Consider the following 19,222-nt stretch of genomic DNA (forward strand, 5'->3'; position numbering starts at 1 on the left):
TGTTGCTCTCCTCATGTCTTGAAGATATTCTGAGCGGCTTGTCAATACAGTGCAGATGTTCGTGTTGTATCTCAGGATGACAAAATCCATATTTTGTGTTTTTATTGATTTTCAGTAGTGAACAAATACCTTTAAATATATGTTTTTTTGAAAAAGGAGCAGAACAATTTATACTGATTCTTATTTGGATGTATTGCCCAGATAAACACAAAGAAAATGTGTTGTGTTCCTTTTTTTAAGATTACGTGTTTTTGGTACTTTGGCAACATGTAGTGTTTAGAAACTCATTCAGGTAAATAAAGTTGGCTGAGTGAGAGTTTCAAACTGATCCACCTGCAGGTGAGCTGCTGCTGCTCATCAGGGGGGGACATCTGACGGAGGGGCAGCGGTTGGTCCTGAACACCAACATCCTGCTGGCGTGGGACTCTTCGGGCCATCCAGAGGAGCTGGTCTACACGCTGTCGGCCCCCCCCCCGGCAGGGCCTGGTCCACGGTGTCCAGCAGCCGGGCGTCCCTCTGGCCAGCTTCACTCAGCTGGACATAGCCGCACATCGAGTGTGCTACACCCACGACAACAGCCACCACGCAGACACAGACTCCTTCAGGTGAGAATATACACATGGAGGTCTGCGAGGGAAATATTCAAATGAAGTTATCATCATCTTGGTTAAATAGCGATTGGTCCTGTTTTAACTAGACATAATATATAAGTAACTTGAATTTATTTAATATTTCCAGAATGTGTAATGCACCCATCCATGTGTCAGCATTATGTCCAGCTGTTTCAATAAGTGAAGCTATTTTGCAGGACATCATAACATTCTGCACACATGGGGAGAATAGATGGCACATGATCTGCCAACATATTGTGAGACGAGGATATTTCTGTCAACCCTAAAAAATAATCACTCACAACATTTGGCCGGCGAAAAAGAAAATGGGCAGCGAGACGAGAGAGTGTCAGGAGACGCAAAGCTTTTCTCTGCTACAGTATGTTTATCTGCTTTTCCAGCCAATTTGGCAGCAGCAGGGTTTTTTAAGGGGGAAGGGGGAGGGAGGAGGAGGGTGACTGTGACCTGGAGTGTGTGCAGACCCCGGGTTTATCACTCAGACCTCTGCTGCCTTAACCGGATGCCTGTTTGGCTCTCAACAAGCCAGACAGATCACAGCCAATAATCAGACTGAGAGAATGAAGGAGGGCAGACAGACAGACAGACAGACACAGACAGACAGACAGACCTGTGCATTACTTGTGTTTGCTGTGACAGCAGATGATGAATAGGCATTACTAGGAGAGTAACAACAGCACTGGCATGGCATCTGTGGCCAGAGTGCCGTCCCTGGGCAAATATGGCCGACATCGAAGCCAGATGTTGCCTTCCTCTGAATGTGTGTGTGTTTGTATGTGTGTGGCCTGTGTACTGAGGCCCAGGGCATTTATTTTTAACTAGACATAATACATATATATTTTAAGTTGTGATATTAACGGTGTGAATCGTAAATAGCTTGTTTTAAAAATGTATGTGTAATTTAGGAACAATACATTAACCTGTTAAGCCCGAGAGACCCCGGTACCGGGCACTGCCGCAACATCTTGCAGGAAACAGTGTCTGAGGGCATGTTCATTTAATAAACTATGAATGTTTTATATCCATGTAACGGGAAGAAACTCATCTAACTGATAATTTTTTTTTTTTTTAAAAAGAAAACCCACAATGCTAACACTGAGCCTCTGAATTAGCAACGAGCGAAAAATGCTAACAGATTACTGCACCGAAAATCACTCACAAAACCTTATTATTTATCTTTTCTCTACATCCATGACATTGTTTCACATCGTGAGGTGACACAGAATCGATGGGTACCCTTATTATCACTGAATTATACGAAATGGCGACGTTATAAGCAAAAACGGACATCAAAACAGGTGACGCTAGATAGCTAAAAATGCTAACATTTTTACCTTGGCTCTGTAGTCTCTCCAAAGTGGTCTTCAATGGCATTAAAACGATAAAAACGCTGCTGAAGTTAATCCATAGGTTAATCCAATGTGTCTGTGTCCCTTTGAAATGATTTCTGATAATCCATAAGCAATAAAACTGCTTTTCCGTTTCCAGATGTCAGAGCTAGAGCTCTGATGCAAAACTGCATGCGCGAAGCCCTCACCTTTTCTTTTCACAATGAGTGTGTGTGGGGGACTCCCCTTCGATTCTATTGGCTCTAACGGTCAGAAAGAGGGAGTCAACCATCAAAATCGAGCAAGGGGGGCCAGAGATATGGAAAATCCACCCAAATGACCCCAGAAGTGGTTTATTTTTGCTAAATCTCTCTAAAAAGGTCAAATGTCACTTTTTTTGCATCAATCTTGACACAGGGTACTCATTATATGTTGTACTTTGGATTCCTAAAGCTTTTAGTCTACCTTACCATCATCCAAGGGTAGTTTTCACTATAAGTAAAAAAGAATTTTTGGACGGACACTATAATTTACAGTTTTTTACTATGTAAAATCTGAATTTTCTTTAAAATAAAAAACATCTATATTGATTCTGACTTTTCTACATCCAACTCACAGGTTTATCATTACTTTGAGAAAAATGATTATTAATTTAACCCTTTTAGAAGGGAAGATATGGTCATTTGTTCTGGGAATGTCATTTTCGAGCCTGAGACCTGAAAAACAGGCTCAGGGCTTAACAGGTTAAGCTCAACACATTAACATGATGCGATCTGCTTCTGACTTCATGATCTTTTGTTCTGGCAGTTTTGTGGTCACCAACGGCGCCTCGTCCCGCAGTGGAACTCTGCACTTCACCATTGAGCACGGTGACCGTATCCCACCAACCCTCAACCACAACACGGGCCTCCGGCTGCAGGACGGCTCCACGGAGACCATCTCACCCGCCCAGATGCAGCTCACCGACCCCGACACCGCCACCTCCAACTTGAGCTTCGTAATCACGCAGCCGCCAGGCCATGGCAGACTGCTGCTGAGAGGAGTCCCTCTGTTTCCCCCACTGGGGTTCACCCAAACGGATGTGGACCAGCTGAACCTGGCTTACCAACACCAGCTGGGCAGCCTGGTGGACATAGACAGGTTCTACTTTCTGCCGACCGACGGGACCAACATCGGGTACCTGGAGTTTGGACAGCTGAGGGAGGAGCCGGCTGTCTTTAACATACAGGTGAGCAGCACACACAAAACACATTTCCTATTTCTTTAACACAGGAGACTGCGCTGAACTGTAGAGGTATACGTTACTGAAGTACCAAGTAATAACAAGTAATACTACACTGTGCTTAGAGTAATGGCGCATTTCCACTACAGTGCGGAGCGCGGTTTAAGCGTGCCGTGCCCGGCCCGTTTTTGGTTGCGTTTCCACTAGGCGTAGTTCCGGCTAGCGGGTACTTTTTCACAGTTTTCTGGCTCTCCAAAATCGAGGTTCTTTCCGGGCCAACAACCGGTCTGAGTATGCTAAACTAGTGAGAGAATCGCTGGCAACTACAACAAAATGAACATATTTGACCGTGATTTAATTGTAATACACGTTTCAAAATGATGCCGAAGTAACAACATACTGATACCGGTTAGTAAAAACCATGAATTAATGCTTTGACAAGTCTGCAGACAAGACGGCAGGAAAAAAACCTTTTAAAATGCGTGTTTTCTGAATGGAGATCAGCTAAGCTAACGCAGTATATGCTCCGACCGTCCACACTCACAACAACGGCCGACAGACATAAATAAACCAGCGACTGTATTCGCCATGACACAGACAGTCTGTGCAGGGTCGGCTCTAGAACAAATCGAACGGGGGGGAAATCATTTACCACGGGGGGGCACACACTGCCCTCAACAACCAACACACAAACACCAACGCAACTTCAATTTAAAAAAACATGCTGTAAAGTCTATTGTCTTTCACACACATTGCAGGGGTGTCGTGCTATTTTATAGCGCACCTATGACTTGTGCATACACGGTTGTGGCACGACCACCAAAACAGAAACATATGGACATAGGCCACCATATAAAAAGTGTGCAAATGTATTTAGTATCCTATACATGTGAACATGTTTTAGGTGGAGGGTGAACCTAACCTCCTCTAGGAGGGTCTGGGGGCATGCTCCCCCGGGAAGATTTTTTTTTAAATATTGAAGTTAAATGCATCAATCTGGTGCACTTTGAAAGCAAAATTAAGAGATCTATGGATACCTCTCTCAACACCCATTTGAAACAGAACTGTAAACATATGGTACTTTTTCTTTATGGATATTTTACTAATCACTCCCCTTTTAAACTGTATTCTTGTGTTACTGTCCTATAGTATTTCATACCTGTTTTTCATTTAATCTCTTATTTTTTAATAACTATAATGATCATATAAAAGGTGTTCCTCGCAAATACTTGTTTACATAAATGGTGACCAAACCGTTTGAGACCCACTGAGATAACTTACACTAAAGTGAACTATCTAAACACTGAGAGAGTCCTTTACCTCACTGAGCTGACGTTATAAGATCCTCTCAGTCTGACAGGAGAGGACTCTCCTCCACCTTGGTGTAGAAACAGCTCTTTATATCCGTTAGCATAACTAGCAAACCAGATGCTAACAACAACATTCCACGTTACCGCTCGCGCACTCACACAAAATGTGCTCGTGCCACACACACACAGAGCCGAGCTTGAATGAAACACAGAGACCCAGAAGTACTTATACTGTACTGTATATCATATTATTTTCGATGGCTTTACTGTAATCAGTATAACAGATGAACAGATCGCCACTGGGCTTTCATCTAAACACACAGCCAAGTAATGATAACAAAACAAAGGTCGGGGGTCATTGGTCAAGCAACACACCAATCAGAGAGCAGCAGTGAGCACACCTCAGGCTGTGTTTTATATTTGTATTCTTTATTTCACACCAAAAACTTTTAGTGGAAACGTTTTCACTTATATGATAAAAAAATAAAAAACCGCAAAGTGGCAAGGCTTGCCCGCCCTGCGTTGGGGGGGCACAGTGACTCATTTGGGGGGGCATGGCCCGCGAATGACCCCCCATGACGCCGACCCTGAGTCTGTGGTTTGTACTTGTTTAACTTTTGTCTAGTTTCTGAACAGATATGAGGAGCTGTGAGCTCAGAGTGCTAACAGCTAACGGCTGATGTTGGTTTTGTGTTTCGCATTGAAGATGACATCGCGGCTCCGCCTACACTGCGTTACTATAGTTACTACCACAGTTCCTAAACTGTAATGTAAATGCAGCATAAAGTGAGCCTGGCCTACCAAGGCCTAACTATACCGTACTAAGCCGTGCGAGGCCCTGCAGTGGAAATGCGCCATAAGAGTACTTCAGTGTAATAAGTACCTTTTATTATTTATTTTTTATAAAACCAGACAAGTCAGATGAAATGACAATAAGGCCAAAGGACATGAGCACAGAGCAATAAAGACAGGGTTAGGAGCGGAAACTAATTTAGAAAAAGAATTATCAAACAATTCCAAAAGCTTTGAAGAAAAGAAAAGTTTAAAAAGTAGTGTTGATAAAAGTAGTAGTTAAGTTTTACCTGTGAGTGTTTTATTTTTATATTTGATGTTTTTCAATGAATATGATTAAAGATCTACTTTTCATGAGGTGTTCAGCTGTGTGGTTGGTCCAAGAGGATTTCAAATAGTTTGTTTAGCTTTAGAAGAAGGAACACTTTCTTCATCAGTTCATCAAAAACATCAAAAATCAACAAATTGGTCGATACATTGGAGGTAAAATTACAATATTTCCCTCTGAGATGCAGCGGAGTAGAAGTAAATTCATGAACAAGAGACTCATTTTGCTCACATCTCTCCGTGTTGAACAAATAACCAAAAAGCGGAGGAGAGTCTTGATGACCTGGTGGATTGTTAAACCGCAAAACTATATCGAATCATATGTTCACAAACTTCTGCGGGAAATTCCAGGTATTAGGGTTAGGTATTTATACAGTCGTATGCTCAATACGTCCTAACAGTTCAATGTTCCCCAAAAAACGTCTATTCAAGTAGGTTAAACGTTTTTTAAATAGTAATGTTTTAGTGAAAATGATTTTTGTTTTGGAATTTGGTTTTGCTGTTGTTAAACTTATTTTTTATTAAATGTTCTCTTTGTGGACTGTGATAAGATAAAAGAAAGACTGTTCTCTTCCAGAGTTAAAAGCAACATGGGGTAAGTTCTTGATATAAAATGGTCATTTGTAAATGTAACTATAAGGCAATCAACAGACAAATTATGAGCATTTACTTTACATCACTTTCACTGGGCTGATGGTGCATACTCTTTGAGAAGACTACACAACATTTTTTTGCCAGAGCTCTCTCATGTGCTGTATTCAGAATAAAGACTCACATCAGGTCAATGAAATACAGCAGAAGATGCCTGAATAGTTACAACTCATATCTTAACATTTGAAATACAAAATAAAGTAACTTTTAAATATGGGTGAGGTTGTAACATTTAAAAGGAGAATGTTTATTCATCTGATGTGATACATGACAGGAGCAGCATCCAGTGGCTGAAACACAGAATTGCACCTGTGTCAATTGTCTGAACAAGAACAATTACATCTCTAGTAATTATTTTCAAACCATGTAGAGACTTTCTGTTTCTGGTCTGAAACTTTTCACAATGAAACATTTGCAATATATCTGGCAGCTGGAGACTCTGCAGACTTGACAAAGACTGGCTTTGGTCATGTAACTTGTTTTTATGTCTTTGTGTTGAAATGATTGTGGTTGTTGCTGCTTTTATGATTTCATGTTATTGCACTTCATTTCTACTTTCCTTGCTTAAAGAGTGATTTATAAATATAACAAAAATATAAAACAAACTTAAACTGCTCAGTAACCAATAATGTAGTTGAATAAAAAACACCAGAACCTATTATTATTATTATTGTTATTAATATTATCATTATTATTAGTAGTAGCAGTAGTAGTTATTAGTTATATTAGAGAATATTGTATTCTCTATAACATTTGAAACATTTGAACGTTATTAAGATGGAGGCTTCAAATAAAACCCGTGTTTTCTGCCTCTGCACTGTAAATCATTTTATTATCTTTTTTAGGTTTGTGTATGATGACGCACACTTGAATTAAATGACAGTTCTGCATTAATTGTATTTAGTTACTTCTCTTTCTGATATTTCCTATCTTTTGTCTCTATCTTTTCGTACACTTCCACCAAACAAAAGAAATCGACTGAAACAGCTGATTATTCCCACAGAGGCTCAGATCTGCTCTTCTTCCTACACTAAATCAAAGTTCTTTACTAAATAAAAGTCTCCTGCTGTGTTCAGGTGGATCGTGTGGATAGGTTACCGCCTAGTCTGTCCACCAGGCGAATTCCCAGCACTGTGGTGGGTCTAGGCGGGGGCCGGTATGGCATCTTCATCACCTCAAAACACCTGCAGGCCTCCGACCCTGACAGCCCCGCGGAAGAGCTGGAGTTCTCCATCAGCAGGCCTCCGCAGTTCGGCTACCTGGAAAATGCTCTCACAGGTGGGCTGTGTGTGAACTTAAAGCTGAGGTTATCAGAATCAGAAATTATAGATGTATTGCATACTGTTATACTCTTTAAGTTGGACTAAAAATTCCTGTCCTGTCAGGAGCATACATCAAAGGTCGTTTCACGCAGCGGGACGTGGACCAGCGCGCCGTGGCCTTCGTCCTCCCTGCCGACATGGAGGTGACGGCGGACAGCTTCCAGTTCCTCCTCACTGACCCTGCAGGAAACACCATGCTACCCCAAATGTAGGTTTGTAAAAGAAAGGGTCCGAGAGAAGCTCGGGAACCCTGGTCCAGTCAGGGTCAACCATCTTAAATATCACAAATATGATATGAATATAAAGTTAACGAGGAAGAAGTCTTTCACTCAAGTATAAATATCACAGTTTAGAAATGTACTGGCATATAAAGATATATAATAATAATAATAATAATAATAATAATACATTTGATTTATATAGCACACTTTAAAGACAACGTCATCTCAAGGTGCTTCACAAAGCTATAAGGAACAATAAGTAAAAAGTTATCTAAAGGAGCATATTGGATAAAAAATGGCAATATAAAAATAAAAATAAATAAAAGGTTAAGAGCATAAAAGGTTTAAAAATAAATAAATAAATAAAATACAGGACAGTCAGTAAAATGCGGTGCGGAACAGGTGGGTCTTGAGGCATTTCCTAAAAACTGAGAGTGATGCTGAGGTCCGTATGTTCTCTGGAAGCTGATTCCACAGATGTGGACCCAGGGAGGAGAAAGCACGGTTTCCCATGGTGACTAGTTTTGTCCGCGGAACAGCCAGGAGATTGGAGCTGTCTGACCTGAGTGTGTGTGAGGTATGGGAATGTTGTGTGGTTAGCAGTTCCTGTAGGTAGGTGGGGCCAGTGTGGTTGATGGCGTTGAAGACCATTATGAGGACTTTATAGTTGATCCGGTGTGTTACAGGGAGCCAGTGGAGTGAGTGAAGGATGGGGGTGATGTGCTCTGATTTGCGTGTTTTTGTGAGTATCCGGGCGGCACAGTTTTGAACATATTGTAGTCTCTGAATGGTTTTTGCTGGAATGCCTGCAAGCAGAGAATTGCAGTAGTCAATGCGGGAGGTGATGAAGGCATGGACCAGTTCTATTTCATCCATACTGACCGCCAGAGGCGGTGCTTTAGCACTGGATATCTTCTGTCTCGCGCATGCGTAGGTTGAATATTTATATCAACAAAGTCACGTGTGACCTCGTATGACCCCGGAAGGCATAAGTTCCGGTGTTGTCAACGAGTTCAGTTCTTTTTCATCTTCTCGCTGCGCAGGTTACTACTTTTTGAGTAGAAGCCAAGCTAGCTTATTGAAAATTAGATTCTAGCTCATCGCTACCTGTAGCCTTGCGATCGTCTCGATCAGAGCTGCGGGCTAGAAAAACGCTCGCCCTCCAAAGGCTGTGACAAGCTGTCCGCCCTCCCAAGGGAGGGGACCGCGGTGTTCACCGCTCGGACCCCAGGAGCTCCGGACCGGTAAAGAGCGGACGCTCCTGCACGTCAGCCGGTGAGATCGCAAAATACAAAATGTAAAATGCAAAATACAACAAAACTAAAACAAAATACATGATATGCAAAGAGTGGCAACAACATATAAAGTGCATCCATCCTCCAGTTAACTGAGTGCTCTCGCTCAAAGTTAACTTGCTACAGCGCTAGTGAAGAGAGTGTTTCCGCTCTCCTCTCACGGCATAAAACCATTAACTGACTTAATTTTTCTCACCCCAGTTAGCAGAGTGCTCACGCTCAAGCTAACTACTATTGTGCTCACTCCCCTCCACTGCATATTTGTTTCCTGGCCCAGTTATTTACACTCAGCTGAGTGCTCTAGCTATCGCTAGGTCTAACGGCTCTAACACCTGTATGGCTCCTCTTTAACCAGAGGATGGCCATGACCTTTGCCCCTCTTGTCTTGGCCTCGAGCATCTGAGGGAGGGCCTTTCGGAGGACCCGTGCATGAATTGCACCATCATGCCTCGTGCGGTAGGAGCTGCTAGACTAGCCGAGGTTGAACTACTGACTGAGGGTGGCCTTCCCCCTGCACAGTCAACTCCAGCCCAACCTACCCATCCTAGGCGTTGGGCCGCAGAGGCTGCGGATGCACCGCCCAAGTAGAGGACTAAGCCTGATAGGCTGTCCTCCAGGGTGGACCTACTCACTACTGAGCTAGCCCAGATGAAGTCACTCCTCTTGGCTCTCCATTCTGGTGCCCGTACAGAGCACGCCGCTGCACCCAATCCACCCGTGGCTGAGCTGGTTCTAGATGACGATGTGTTCTCGATGGCAGCTTCAGCCACTCAATTTAATGAGTATGACGGGGAGAGCCCATCCCATGCTTCTGGGCCTGGCTCCTGTACCTCAGCTCATGGTCCCTCGGAGGAGGCAGATGACGGCTCCATGGGTACCGTCATTCGCATGGCACTGGCTCACCAGCAGCTGGATGCGCAGCAGCCCGAAACAGCGCCTGCCAGTGCGTTCTTTAGGCGCTCTCCGGCACCCGCCACCTTTACTGTTCCTCCTTCTTGTGAGTATCTGAGGGAGTTACATGCATGCTGGAGGGACACTAAGGCTCTTTACCGTCTTACGTCCGATGGCCGAGCCCTGGCAGCCATGCAAGATGCGGCAAGAGTTGGCCTTGACCACACGCCGGCTGTTGAGCCTACCATTGCTTCCCTCATAGTTTCCCCTGACGAAGCTCTGAGGTCGGAGGCCAGGTGCCCTCGACTCCAATGTCGGGTCACTGATGACCTGCTCACTAAGGCTTACGATGCAGCGGCGCGCATGGGCCGTATAGGCAATTCCCTCTCTCACCTCATGCTCGCCCTCTCAGCTTCCCTGCAGCAGGATGCTCTCAGCGCTTCCTCTACCAGCCTCAGTGATGCCTCATTACAGGCGTTCGCTCTGATGTCTAGAGAGCTTGGGCGCCTGATGTCCACTCTCGTCCAGACTCGTCGCCAGGTTTGGCTGGCACAATCACCCTTATCAGAGACATGTAGGAGGACTCTCCGTGCTGTCCCAGTGGAGCCGGGGGAGCTGTTCGGTTCAGCTGCCATACAGGTGCTCGAACGGACTGTCCAAGCTAGTCAGACCAGGCAACAGTTCTCAGCTCTTCGCAGAGACATGCCCTCCCCCCGGTAGGCCTAGAGGTTCCGCGTCTGCCTCCCGAGGCCGCTCCCATCCACCGGCTCACCCCGGTGCCCGCCATGGGCCTTAGCGCCCCACGAGGGGGCTGGCCCGCTACGGTCCTGTTAACTCGCCCCCAAGGCAGCCTCGGTATCCGGTGCCTAACCGTCGCCCCCCCAGAACCAGAGGCCGGGGGGCAAGGTACTGAGGGTCTGGGGCCAGCTGTTGGTTATTTCTCCCAGCAGCAGCTCAACTACTGGGTAGCTCAAGCTTCAGACCCCTGGGTGGTTTCCACCTTAACCCAGGGGTACAAGCTTCAGTTCCGACGCTGGCCCCCAGTCTTCAGCCGGGTCAAAATGACCACCATAAGCGACCCGGCAAAAGAACAGCGAGCTCATCGTCACATACAAAGACAGCGAGAGAGAGAGATAGAGAGTTGAAAGTAACATATTATATTTAAGATTTTGAGGCTTATGAGGCTAATCATTTTAAGAAAATAAATATGGTTTTAACTAACTTTTACTGACCTCCATAAGTGGTGACATGCTGACATAGTTAAAATATTTATCATACAAAATACCCACAGCTGTCGGTTAATCATGTTAAACTCAGCTGATGGCAGTAAAAATACCGTAGTATAGTCGTCTTTATTTTTACGTTATTATTATTCAAAGATAAATAAGGAAGTGTGTTTTATATGAGATGGCAGAGAGACTTCAAATCAGATTATTAAATCAAAGAGGCTTTATGTTTTCTATTATTTTATTTCACTATAGCTATGTGGACGGTGTCAAGGTCCTATTTTTACTGAATAAATCAATAGCGCATGTAAATAAAATACAAGATTTCTTTATTTTTATATATACATAAAATATTGGGACAAAGCTTATAGTCTATAGTGGAAACATATCGCTTTCACCAGAAGTGTCACGGCCCGTCTACACGGCAGCGTGGGACACGGTACGCCCGCTTCCTGTCAAAAATAAAATGTCTCGAGCGAGCAGGCAAAGGTTTCGCGAGCAGAAGAGCTCCCCGAGAGCGAAGTGACCTTCGCAGTAGAGCAAGGAGAGCTCCTGTAGATTATGCGCATGCTCAAGGCATGTTTCTCCCCATGCACACTTCAATATTGCTCTCGCGCGGGTGCCGTTTTAGTGCTCGCGAAAATAATATGAGTCTGCGGCTGCTTGACTTGTGCTCGCGTGGATCTCATATGCCCTCGTGATTTATGACAGAGATTTGTCGCCATACTATGACCTCCAACGGCTTGTGATCACTTTATACTGTTACTTTACGTCCATATGTGTACTGGTGAAACTTTTCCATACTAAACACCATAGCTAAAAATTCATTTTCTATTTGAGCATAGCCTCGCTCTGTTTGTGTGAGTGGTCTGCTTGCGAATGCGATTGGCTTGCCATGCTGCATGAGCACTGCGCCCAAACCTGTGTCTTGAGGCGTCACACTGTACTGTAAGCTCTTCCTCTGGGTTATAATATTTCAGCACTGGAGCATTTGCAATTGTCTCTTTCAGTTTGAGGAAAGCTTCCTCATGCTGTTCCATCCAGGTCCACTCACAATCCTTGTGTGTCAGTTATATCTCTCACAGGCTCCGCCCTCTATTGGACTCTATGGGTACTACCTTATCCTGCGTGCATTCTCCCACTGAGACTTCTATAGACGTAGCCGGCCCAGGGCGGGCCTACCTGAATGCGCGCGCATCACACCGTATAAAAGGAGGCCTCGCCTCCTGACTATCATCCTTTTTCTCTTCAGCAAGCGGAAGTGTTTCCACAGGAGACTAAGACGTATCTGAAGTGAAAGTGAAGGAGAGAAAGTATGGAGCCAGTACTGGACCATAAGACCTGCCCGAAATGTCCGAATCTGATTGCGGGGGCCAATCCGCACCCCCTCTGCTTCACGTGTTTGGGGCCCGACCACGCGATGAACGGTATGGGCTCAACGCCTGCGTGCTCAGCCTGCCAGGCGATCCTGCGGCACACGAGGGAGCATCGTGGGCAGCACTTCCTGGAGAAGATTGCCCCGCAGGAGGAGTCGGAGGAGCTGGATCTCGACGTCGTGGACATGGGCGATACGGGAAGCGAAGGCACATCGTTCCGGTTCTCCCTGCCGTGGGGCCAGACAGTCCCGGTTCCGATGGTTGACGACAAGGACGCCTCGCTATCCGGAGGTCCAACTCTCAGCTCTGTGCGGATGGATTTCCCGGCGGTGATGACTCTGGCGGCGGAGCATGTAGGTTTACCGCTCCCCCCACCGCTGCCACCGAGGCCTGTAAACCGCCTGAGATCGGGGGTTTATGGCCCGGTGCATCCGGCGCAGCCGACCTTCGTTTTGCCCCAGCTGCCAGAGGTATGGCGGTGTGTGGAGGCGACATGGCAGCAGCCATTAAAAACGAAGGCCCCGGTAGCCGCCATGGCGAGTATCATTAAGGTGGTGGATCGCTCGGACACGACATGTCCGGGTGTGCCCCCCCTCGATGAGAGCCTGGCGGCCCATCTGCTCCCGCGGGCGGCTGGTTGGGCGGAGGGTGCAGAGGTGGTTCTCCAGCCTGCGTTTGGACCCCAAGAGGCACAAACGACGGCTGGTGACCATCCCCCCCTCAGTGGAGGGCAACCTCCGGTTTCGGGGGTCTCCGGACCACCTCCGGAGGGGGTCTTCACTGGGACGGGTGACCTCCTACATCACAGTGTTCACGGACGCCTCCAGAACAGGATGGGGAGGGACCTGCCTGAAGAGGGCTATAGGTGGGCAGAGTGACAGAGTCTCGACACAGCAACCTCCTAGAGCTACGGGCAGTTGTGTTAGTCCTTCGGCATTTCATGCCCCTAATTCAGGGGAGACATGTAATGGTCAGGAGCAACAACAGCACCACAGTGGCTTATATCAACAGGCAGGGCGGAGTCCGCTCCGCCTCCTTGTTGACCACAGCGGAGGAGCTGTGGTTATTGGCCTCAGAGGTGGTGTTATCTCTGAGAGCCCTCCATGTCCCGGGACTGGAGAACAGAGGGGCCAACCTCATGTCGAGGGGCGGCCCCCTGCCAGGCGAGTGGGTGCTTCACCCGGAGGTGGTGAAGCAGATCTGGGCCCAGTTCGGGAGAGCGGAATTGGACCTGTTCGCCAGCCGGCGCAACAGCCACTGTGCCCTGTGGTTCTCCATGGCCCTGAGCGACGACCCGCCCTTGGGGGTGGACGCGTTTGCACACGAGCCATGGCCAAGGAAGCTGCTATAGGCTTTTGCGTCTCATTCTCCCTCTCCTGGGGAGAGTGAGGCGAGAACGTCTGGCAGTCATTCTGGTGGCACCGGATCGCGTCGGGGCTCCGTGGTACTCAGAAATGACACAGATGAAGGTGGGCCAGCCCTGGGCGATCCCCCAGTTCTGGGGGGCGATGTCTCAAGAGGCAGGTGCAATCGGGGCGTTACCCACGCTCGGCCAACCTCTCCAGGCTTGGCTCCTGAGAGGGACAGGCTGAGACAGGGTGGATTGTCTGACAGTGTTATTCAGTCTATCCAGGCAGCTAGAGCTGGATCCACCACAGCCTGTGGCTGGGATTCCAGCGATGGTGTGAGGAGCAGAGAATAGAGCCCCTATCTTGTGAGCTAGGCTCTATTTTGTCCTTCTTACAGTTATTGGTGGACAGAGGGCTGGCGCATTCCACAGTGAAGGTGTATGCAGGAGCCATCTCGTCCTGTCATGAGGGATTTGGTGGCAGGTCAGCCTTTAGTCAACCACTGATGTCACGGTTTTTACAGGGGGTCAGGAGGCTGCGCCCTGTAGTGCACGTCTCCGCCCCGCAGTGGGACCTGCCCCTAGTGCTCGAGGCTCTGGTCTTAGAACCATTTGAGCCTCTGGAGCTCTCCTCCCTGAAAGCATTGTCGTGGAAAACAGCTTTGCTTCTTGCCTTAACGTCAGCCAAAAGAGTGTCCGAGTTAACTGCTCTGTCGGTGCACCCGAGTTGTTTACTAGTTCGGGGTGACCAGAGCGGCGCGACACTTAGACCGAACCCCTCCTTTGTGCCTAAAAACCTAAGGAGTGCGTTCAGGTCGAGGGCTATTCAGTTAGGGGGTTTTAGTCTCCCCCCCCATGGTGGGGCCAGGGAGGCTAAACTGCACCTCCTCTGCCCGGTGCGTGCGCTAGCATGTTATGTGGAGCACACAGCTGCCCTTATACGCACCGAACAGCTGTTCGTGTGCTTCGGGGGCGGGGTGATCGGGAAAGCTCTGTCCAAGAAACGCCTGGCAGGCTGGCTCTGCGAGTGCATTGCACATGCCTATGGACAGGCAGGGAGAGCCTGCCCCACGGGGATTTGTGCGCACTCCACACGGGCTGTAGCTGTGTCAACAGCCTTATTCAACGGTGTGAGTGTGGAGGATATATGCACAGCAGCGTCTTGGTCGACGCCAGGCCCGTTTATCAGGTTTTATCTCTTGGACATGTCTGGCTCTTTCTCCTCGCTGGGGCAACACAGGATTTGTTGGGGGGGGGGGGGTTGTCGGTCAGTTGGCATCTGACCACCTCCCCGGACGTGATGCCTTCGCCTTTCCTGGGCCCTCTGAGGGTCCCGGGATAGGAAAGGGGCGCGCTGGCCCGTTACGGGACGGAGGGGCTGCCCCCCCACATTTTAGTCCTCTCACTCTGCACGGGATCAGTGCTTGAGTGTGAGGCATGGGCGCTGGCGCTCTCCCTGTTATCCTTAGGGATTCAGGAAGGCAGGTGCATAGTAAGCCCATACGGGGCCGAGGGGGCTCTCCCCATCCATCTATGGGCGGCGGGGGTGGGGGGGTCCCCCGGCACTGTTTTTTGAGCACACTTTCTGCGAGGTAAGCGCAGCAGGGTGTGCTCTGTCAGCCGCAGCCCAGATTTCTCCTCGGTCACAACCGGGTTAAGGGAGAGTGTGGGGCAGCAGCTGCTGACCAGAAAAGCCGGTCAGGGGCAGTAGGGTAGAATGGTGTTGGACGACAGTGCGCGTATACATCAGGGCTCCACCCACTGTACCCATAGAGTCCAGTAGAGGGCGGAGCCTGTGAGAGATATAACGGGGGGTTACGTATTGTAACACTAGTTATATTAACACAGGCGGAGCCCTCTACTCAGGGCACTGTCTGTCCTATTCCGCTCGCTGAAGAGAGGTATAGGATGATAGTCAGGAGGCGAGGCCTCCTTTTATACGGTGTGATGCGCGCGCATTCAGGTAGGCCCGCCCTGGGCCGGCTACGTCTAAAGAAGTCTCAGTGGGAGAATGCACGCAGGATAAGGTAGTACCCATAGAGTCCAGTAGAGGGCTCCGCCTGTGCTTATATAACTAGGGTTACAATACGTAACCCCCTGTTTCCTCAACACCTCACACTGGTCAGAAAGATGTGGGCAGAACTTGGCCAGATCATTTACCATACCTAACAGCCTCTGAACTGCTTTAACATCTGTCGGTTTTGGCATTTGTGTGATTGCCCTTACCTTCTCAGGATCAATCTTTAGATTGAGGTGGCCTATGTATGGGACCTCCTTTTGTCTCAGTCTGAGCTTCTCTGTGTTGAGTTTAATGCACTTTTGCTTGCATCTGTTGAGAAACAGTCTCAGTTTTTCATCATGACCACGTTCAGCTGCTTCTTGCGTCTCACCTTGTTCGGTGATTAGCACATCATCTGCAATAATGTACAGACCAGGCAGTCCATCCAATGCTTGAGTGAGCTTTCTCTGAAATACTTCAGGTGCAGGGCTTATCCCCATAGGCATTCTTAGCCATCGATAATGACCAAACGGGGTTGAAAACGTTGTTAGGTAACTGGACTCTTCTTCCAGTTTGACATGCCAGAAACCACTTTTGACATTGCACACTGTAAACACTTTAGCTTTTTAAATAATCTGCTTTTATCCTATCTTTCGTCCACTGTCCACTTGTGTGCTTCTCTGAGGTAACAATAGTGTCTAAAGCCATAATGTTTTCATAATGCACCTTCATCAGCTTCATGGCTTCAATCACTCTTTTACCAAGCAGTGGCACCTGGAACATCAGCTGGTACAGTTTCTTGTTTCTGGGGTTTCTCAGTTTGATTTTACATTGCCCCAGTGGCCTCGGATTGCTTTTGTTGTACATGAAGAGTACAGTCTTTGTGACTTCAAGTTTCGTATCAGCATTGAGCAGATTAATTGGGATGACATTGCAGATAGTACCACAGTCTATTTGGAATTTTACAACATCCCTGCCCAGGAGCATGCTTGCAAAGAGCTGAGTATCCTTCTCTTTACTTGTGTCCATTTTATTCACACTTTCAGTCTCTAACTCACTGACACAGAGAATATCTTCATACTCATCACTCTGGCATTCTGCAACATTGTGTACTGGTTTCTTTTTTCTGTGTTCCAGTCTTGCTCTACACTTCACGGCAAAATGGTTCTCTTTTCCTCACTTTTTGCACTGCTTACCGTATGCCGGGCACTTCTGTGCTTTTTTAATGCGTTTTCCCGCAGAACTTGCAATCCACTGTGCCGCTGGTTTGTCTCTGGCGGGCTGCACCTTGCACTGCGTGCAGCTCTTCAGTCAGCGATCCGCATATGGTTTTGCTGTTCTCACGAGACAGCTCCGCAGCTCTGCAAAGCTGTGTGCATGCGTCCAGCATCATGTTCTTCTCCCGTAGCAGTCTCTCTCTCATGCTTGCATTGTTAATCCCACACACAATCCGATCGCGAAAGAGCAAGTCTCTTAAAGTCCCAAAATGACATGTCTTCGCCAGCAATTTCAGCTCTGTCACATAACTGTCATTAGTCTCACCGGAGCCTTGGTTCTTTGTGAAGAAACGATAGCGCTCCACAGTCTCGTTAACACTGGGGTTGCAATGACGATCAAACTTTTCAATAACGTTGTCTACCTGCCATTCATCACGAGACGTATCACCCATCAGTGTGTCTAGTAGCTCCCTGCCACTCTCGCCGACCAGATAGCTGAAAAGAGTCGGACGCCATGGTTAAATCCACATACAGAACAAACTCGTCCCTCCATGTCTTCCATGTCATTGAAAGATTAGTGGAGTCTAGGCACAAAGTTTGGGGTGGTTTTAGTCATTTTGCGCATCAAACTAGCTTCCCTCCAGCGGAATCAAGCTAGCAAAATCTGTCGACCGTCTCTCTTAACACAGGCGAAGTTCACTACTGCTGCCAAAATGTTATATTATGCTCTTTGTATCACAGGAAGACTACAGAATACCTTGTTTCTACCTCGGTAAACGTGAACATCTTATATCTCATGCCTGTATGCTCCGCATGTGTGTAACACCAAAACATGTCAGAGTAGCAACATCACAATTGGTAGGTAGCTCTACTGCCTAAACAATAGTTCCTACTATTACATCCTTTCTCTTTTGAGAGTTTTCTCTTTTCCTGTATAGAAATTATAACAACTCCATGTCAGCCTTGTGCCTACCTGAAACTAAACTTTCTCTTAAAATAACATTACAATGTATGTTCAATATAAGGCACATCTTCTACTACTGAGATCTAGAACAGTGTAGCATAACACAAATACTGGCTGACTGAATATCACAATAAATTGCACATAACCTTCTCATTTTCAAACATTAACATGTACACCAACTTTCCAGTCAACTTAAATACATTCTCGTCTCTCTTTTTTTTCTTTTTCTTTTTAAGCAACAAAGTCACTGTAACGTTGTGGCTTCAATACAGTGCGACCACCTCTGGTGGTAACTGAAGATGGCCCATCACCAGTGTCCCTGGCCGTGTGTGTAGTGTGCTGAGGCACAGTCTCTGAGTGACTGGTGTCAACAGTCGCTATGTCAGTGTTATCAGTAAAACCCAGTTCTTGAGTAAGTCTCAGGTGTCTCCGGTTTCTCCTCAAAAGACCAGCTGAGTCCAACTTGACTTCGTAGGATCTAGCATCAATAGACCTCAACACTGTATCTAATCTCCAAACAGTATGGGGTCTGAGTGGCTGTATCCTCACACAGTCACCTGGTTTCAGCTTTTCGAGGTCCCTCGATGATCTGTCATAATAGACATGCAGACGTTGTTGTTTATTCCTCAGATCCTGCTGTGCTTGAATGACTTCTGGCTGCAGGAGACTTGCTCTTGTTGGCAAAAGCGTCCTAGTACAGCAGCTGAGTAGTCTCTGTGCTGGACTGGTATTATAAGTTTATAATTATTGATGCCTTAATGGGTTAATGATTTTAATGTTGAAAAAGGTGGAGCTTATTTTAACTACTTTAAAAGAGGTATCTGCCGGGTGCATTCCTCGTTGAAAATGAAAGCAGAAGAAAATTGAAATAGTACGATTTTGAATAAAAAAATCTGGTTAAATCACAATGCTAATTTACCAGGGTTCCCCCTCCTTTTTCAGGTGTTGGGGAGTATTTTCTTCATATGTTTAGAAGTAGTATAACCTTTTTAACCCAAATGACTAAAAACGACATATTCCCTCTCTTCTAACTACGAAGCTCAGATTCAGCCGATAGATTTGGTTTTAAGGTATCTTCTGCCTTCACCCCACACACGCAGCGTC

General features: G+C 46.8%; 1 protein-coding gene across 1 annotated transcript in view; it reads left to right on the top strand.

The window, feature by feature from the left end:
• frem1b (Fras1 related extracellular matrix 1b) overlaps nt 1–19,222 on the top strand; it is a 139,618-nt gene that overhangs the window by 104,858 nt on the left and 15,538 nt on the right. The window contains 5 exon segments of the mRNA XM_034141012.1: nt 340–467; nt 469–605; nt 2,765–3,185; nt 7,336–7,537; nt 7,645–7,789. Of these exon segments, the coding sequence (XP_033996903.1) occupies nt 340–467; nt 469–605; nt 2,765–3,185; nt 7,336–7,537; nt 7,645–7,789 (1,033 nt within the window).

Source organism: Trematomus bernacchii, unplaced genomic scaffold, assembly GCF_902827165.1.
Source record: "Trematomus bernacchii unplaced genomic scaffold, fTreBer1.1, whole genome shotgun sequence".
In the NCBI taxonomy this organism is placed as follows: Eukaryota; Metazoa; Chordata; class Actinopteri; order Perciformes; family Nototheniidae; genus Trematomus; species Trematomus bernacchii.